Source organism: Theobroma umbraticum, unplaced genomic scaffold, assembly GCF_002168275.2.
Source record: "Theobroma umbraticum cultivar Fairchild unplaced genomic scaffold, ASM216827v3 scaffold_130.0, whole genome shotgun sequence".
Classification (NCBI taxonomy): Eukaryota; Viridiplantae; Streptophyta; class Magnoliopsida; order Malvales; family Malvaceae; genus Theobroma; species Theobroma umbraticum.
In genome coordinates this window covers 7,679,132-7,685,129 of record NW_018397264.1, presented here as the reverse complement: position 1 = coordinate 7,685,129, position 5,998 = coordinate 7,679,132, and the positions used below count along the sequence as shown (strand labels likewise).

Here is a 5,998-nt window from a genome sequence, read left to right as displayed (position 1 = left end):
ATGTTAATCAACAATGTAATCTCTACTTTAATGCTGCAATTGATTTGATGCAGATTGTTAATGGAAAACCATTTTTATCAGCAAAGAAATCAGCCCACAAACAGAGGTCGATGAAAACAACCAAGGTTTTCTACCTGATCTTGGGATAATCAAAAGAAAGATGCCCCATATTCTAATATAATCATGAACCTAATCCTAATTCTCACCGAAAATCATTGTACCATGTGTCTGGCTATGAATTCTAAAATAAATTTAATCCTAATAAACTGGTTGACATTATTATGTGCCAGAGAGATTGCCTGCCTTGTGTGAGACACAATAAAGCAATGAGCACCAAAACGGGGGAAAGCAATTAAACGGGCATCAGAAAGTGAGGTACTTGGCTGCATTGAATGGTGAGGAGTGATTCAAGATTATTTAAAACTAGCTTTGGATTCAACCATGAATCGGCAGTGAACCCTAATTATTGCTAACATTGGGAGTGACGCAAATTTCAAAAGCTGTCGCAAGTAAACACAATTTGAAGAGTAAAGAATGTGTACGAGTTGAGGAGAGTCCAGCAGATATCAGATGAGGTGAGAAGACCAGTTGAAATCCAACCTGCATGAATATGGAAAACGATTTAGTTCTTAGCGGTGGGGACTGAGGGCTTGATGAAATCTGATAGTACTGTATTTCATTGTCAATAAATTTGCAACCCGACCTGAATCTGAATTTTCACATGAATCACGACTATCCCATGGCAGAACAACAAACAAGAGAGACAGAATATGACAATGGAGTGAAATTCATTAGCATAACAGAGATAACTTTTTTCAGATTTTGTGAGCAGATTTCCTCGGTAACATATATCCAGCAAGAGTCAACTCAAAGAAAGGAAAGAAAGAGAGGTAAGTATGGCCCCATACTAAGTGTAACTCCAAAAATAATGGAATGAAAACGGCACTTTCTATTAATGTGCTTTACAGGTACAAATTCGCTGGCAAGATGACATCGTAGCAACACAAGCTTTCAAGGAGAAGGGTAGAGTGATTACGTGATCGCAGCAAGCTCTCCATCCATCTATCCATCCATTCATGAAATGATGCAAGTTTTTTAATCTTGCAATTATGGCAAATTTTTGTTTCTTCTCTAAGCCATATTCGCTGGGTGATGGGTAAAAGGTCAACGCAAGGGTGATGCATCAACATCATGACTATGAATGAATTCGTCTAAGATTCAGCACAACCCTAAATATGTGCACACATACAAAATCCAACTGAGTCCAAGGTGACTACAAGGAAATCCATAAATGGTAAAGTAATTTGTTTGCCTATGTTTCTGCTAGCAAATTTCTAAAATGGTTCCATAAAGATGGATATCCTATACACTAACAATCCTCACATTAGGTGATCAGCTTCAATAGTTTTTAATTATGTTTTCAAAGATAATAAGAACATGGTCAAAACATTTCACTATGAACAAGAGAAGACAGTAAATTAATACACATAACAAGACTTATTTAATTATCAGCCAATCTGATACAGATCAAATGCATTTCTAAAACGCTTATAAGGGTTAATGTTAAAAGGTCTAAAATTCAACTAGTGGAAATCGTGAATCACTCCATCTGTGTAACGTCACCATCTTAGGGATCAAATTGCAGCATCCTGAGTTAAGACAAAGTGAGTCAACTCTAAACTCATTAAATGCTGAAATGCTCTTGCTTGATGATTAATCTAAATTTTAGCACAAAGACCCTTATTGATGGAAAGCAAACATCCAATGATTATGTTACAATCCCTCATTGATAACTCAAATTTTCTTTTTATTATACTAAACTTTGCTTTAAAGTACAACCAGCTCTCCCTCTCTCTCACCCTTAAAAAGAAAAGGTTTTAACTATTTAACAAGTCACAAATCTTTGTGGATTACATCGAATCTCAGCTTTTTAAGTATAGCCAGGCGTAAAAGTTTAGTGTTCTCATTCATTTTTCAGTGGGTATTAGTCATGCTTCCATTCATAAACAAACAAAAGTTTTGTGGATTACACCAAACCATTTAATTTAATCCAGCTAACTCTGCCCTCCTCTGCCAAACATCACTGGGAAAAAAAATCTCTTACTTGGCATGCTTAAGTGAAGTCCTCATCATTTTTGTTGTCCGATCTGCTTCTTACTAGTGACTGTCAGGCTTCTTTTTATTGACCAATTAATGATTTATCTAACTGTCAAACTAGACCCTCGCATGTCCCCTCATGAAACCACTGTCAAAGAAAGAGCCTATAAGATTGCAGTTGGTGTCACCATCTGAAAATCTCCCCATCCCTTGTTACAATTCTTAACTACCTCCTCTAAAAGAGCCTATCATTCCTCATTCACTGTCCTTTTATCATAACATAGAACTATTTTATTTACTTCAAGATAAAAATAGCTGATAACACAAATATAAATTTTGTCAAGGCTTGTGATTGTGCATTCTAGGAGTCATGCTAATGTCGCTCCCCACCACAATCTTAACTAACTCATACAGTCATGCTTTCTTTTGGTTCCATTAGATTAGAATAATATTATGACTGGTAATTTGACTTGTTTCACCTAAGTCAAACAAACAAAGATATGAAACAGTAATAGCTTTGAGCTTTTGACCGACTACTTCATAATACATAATACAGCCATATACAAGTTACATCAAGAGGTCAAATATCTAGACAGACTAGTTGCAGGAATAAAAACCTGGGCTGCCATAGATTTTTAAATACAATATGCAATAAGATAATTATTTGAAGGAGCCTCGCCACGGCATAAGCCAACTGTATGGCTTTAAATCCATTCAATATTTTATGTATAAACTTTATTGTTTACAAATGCTTTCAAGACAGCTTTCATCCAGAAGAATATACATGGTTTAGTTGTTTAGCATCAGGGGCATAAAGCTGTTCCCATACAATAAACAAATTCAATTATTGACAAGAAGAGGGTCATCGAATTATCAGTTAAGGACAAATAAAAGTGGGTAGAAATGCATGTCGTTTCACCCAGACTCTGCCCTAGATGTTACTAAATGAAAAGTCTTCAGCTACTGTTAATTGAAGCATGTACTAATTACAGCTATCTACGTTCAATATCAGTCATATTAATTAGAAATAATCAAATGATGGGAGCAAGACTATACACTTTGCTGTTAGCATAATTCCAACACACAAAAAGCACATCATATCATCAAAAACTTGAACCTGCATCGCAAAGAGGAGCAAAAAAAAAAAAAAATCCTGCTAACATCCACACAACAAAAAAGTACCTTCAAGTTGGCGGAAGTCCAGTGAAAGAGCAAGCGAGTCTTGAATAGTAGAACAAATAGAAGGAAAACAGCAAGACCGCAACAATCCAGAGCAGGAAGCAGAGAAATCCGACATAAGCATTTCTAGAAACAAGTTGAGGTATCTTATCCCTCTCTAGAGGGAGAGAGTAAAACTCATTGATAATAAACTTGATCAATTCATCCAGAACCTTCTTCGGTCTGTTCTCCATGTCAACAGAATTCAATGCTTGTAGTCGAGCTTGCTTTATAAGATTCACTACTATCTCTACTTCCGCCGATGCAGTCTTTGAAAAGTCAATTTGTTCATCTCTGTTGACAGTGCTTACCTTTGAACAAGGAGTGAGTTCAGATGGTGTGAAGTTTTCTGTTGACGTTGAAAGTGATGGATACGAAGCCATAACAAAGCTCTGACACAGAAGAAAAGAATTCAAAAACCGAAGCTACAAATGATGGATTATCTAACCACATTTTTCAAAATATTATCATCAAATTTTGCAGGAAACTTGAAATCAATAAAAAGGAAGCAACAGATAATTAAAATGAATTTATAAAAATTATTATTCATACATGAGCGACTGTACTTCAAAGAAAATGAAGATAGATTAGAAATTTATCTTACATAATTTATTAACGGTTCAATTAAAAGAAATAAAAATAGAATATAACATGATTCGAATAGCAATAGCCAATGGCAGAAGTCGTTTAAGGTAGTAATAGAAATTAAGCTAATTCACGAATTGAGATTAAGAATTAATTGACAAATATTAAGTAAATCAACCTCCAACAATCCAACTCTCACTCAAAATCACAGAAATTCATAAAAACTTTGTTAATGACTCGTACCTCAGCGGATTCACCGTTGTACTTAGAATCTGAAATCGCAGAAATCGAAGAGAAATCAAAGGATTCTTCAGAAATTTCAGGCAAAACATCTTTAACGGGTGAAGCGAACGCTTCGGCTAAACTCTTCTGAGCAGTCTGCAATGAAAACAAAAACCAGAACAAAGACATAAAAAAAAATGAGCTCGCAAAGCGGAGGAAATTGAGAAATTTTTGCTTATTAGAATCACACTGGCCTTCTTTGATGTTTTTTTTGCCGGAGAATCCTTTGATCGTCGATTGGCGAGATCTGAAGAAGATCGCGGGTGTTCTTTTCGCGACGTTTGATTTTCTTTTTCTTTCATTTTCTAAGTTTCGCTCCGTTTCTCACTGTCTTTGGCGGGAAGATTTTAACAAAATAATAAAAAAAATTACTCTCCGAATAGGGCCGGGCCTATTTATAGTCGACGGGCAGAGGGTGATTAAGAAATGGGCCATACTGGCTCACAAAACCTCCTTTGAATTCCCAAACCCAAATCAATAATCTGGGCCTCAAGAGTTTTTTAGGCCGAAGTTCTAGCCTCAAGAATCAAACACAACAATTCTCATTACTTTCATTTTCTTTTTATTTCCTCCTCTTTACTTTTAAAGAAAATGCTAATTAAACATGTTGATCAATTTTTTAAAATTAAAATCCACTTCATTATAAAATAGCATTCAATATTTTATTATTCCCAAACTATTATATTACAATTAATTTATTTTAAAACTGTTTACTCATTTTAAATACTTTACTTAAGATATAATACGATATTTTTTTTATCTATAAATTTGCATTATAAATTATAAAAATTTTCAGAAAAAGTTTTAGAAAGGATGATCAATTAAAAGAAATTTCTTTCTTTTAATAATGGTATTAGTAATCATATATGGTAAATTTAATAAAAAAGGTCCAATGATTGTTAGGGATCAACAGTAATTTCGATATAATTAAAAGATGATTTTATCAAAGGAAGCCTATATAGTGTGATCAATGTAACATGTGATACCATTGGAAATCATTAAAAAATGTTAATATTGATAGCATTACTATAAACTTTTTAACCGTATGTTCATGAGATCGTGACTATGATCATAACTACCAAAAGGGTCAAACGAGAAAAGCTTTTATTTCAATAAAAAGTGTAAACACGTAATTATTGCAAAGTTAGAAATTGTTTATCACTTTTAGACATGCACCCACGATCAAATTATGAACACATTGAACAAAATTATACAATTGGAAATGCCTTTAATTATCAATATTTTAATCATGATTATTTCTTGTGGCTACAGCCTTATAATTATTTTAAGCCAATCATGATCTTAACTTTATGACTGTACCCATATTTTTTCTCTTCAGTGCTCAAACTTTTATCTCCTTGAATAGTGATCCATCTCGACTATAAAAACCCATGCCTTCGGCTTCTCCTTCCTCACAAGAGTTGGGAAAAACTTGAATGCAACCCTAGTTTTATAGCTTTCTCTGATTCAAACCCTTCTATTTGTTTGCTTCTCTCTTCTCTTTTCAGGCTTGAAACAAAAAGTTAGATCATGAAGGTTTTGCTAGCACTCTTCCTTGCCCTGCTGCATCTTTTGTCGACCGAGCAAGCTGATGGGAGAAGGCTTGCCGTCGGGAATAGTCAGAACAACTGCAGACACCTGATGGAGGAGGCCAGTCCTGCTGATTCCGAGCCTGAGGCAAACCCGACTTACAACAGCTACGGACGAGCTCCGGATTCATCAGCAGTAGAAAATCATCGATATTATCCATGCGACAAGAACCCTAATGGTCGCTGAGCCAAAAAAAAAAAAAAGCCCTAATGGTCATAATTAATTC

At 34.8% G+C, this 5,998-nt stretch overlaps 1 protein-coding gene across 1 annotated transcript; it reads right to left on the bottom strand.

The window, feature by feature from the left end:
* Positions 1–359: 359 nt before the first annotated feature.
* On the bottom strand, positions 360–4,502 carry LOC110422158 (uncharacterized). The gene is made up of 4 exons (XM_021435950.1): positions 4,377–4,502; positions 4,144–4,278; positions 3,280–3,707; positions 360–600 (listed from the first exon to the last, which is right to left on the bottom strand). The coding sequence occupies exons 1-3, from the start codon at positions 4,482–4,484 to the stop codon at positions 3,282–3,284; spliced, it is 669 nt and encodes a 222-aa protein (XP_021291625.1). The 5' UTR covers positions 4,485–4,502; the 3' UTR covers positions 360–600; positions 3,280–3,281.
* Positions 4,503–5,998: the final 1,496 nt, after the last annotated feature.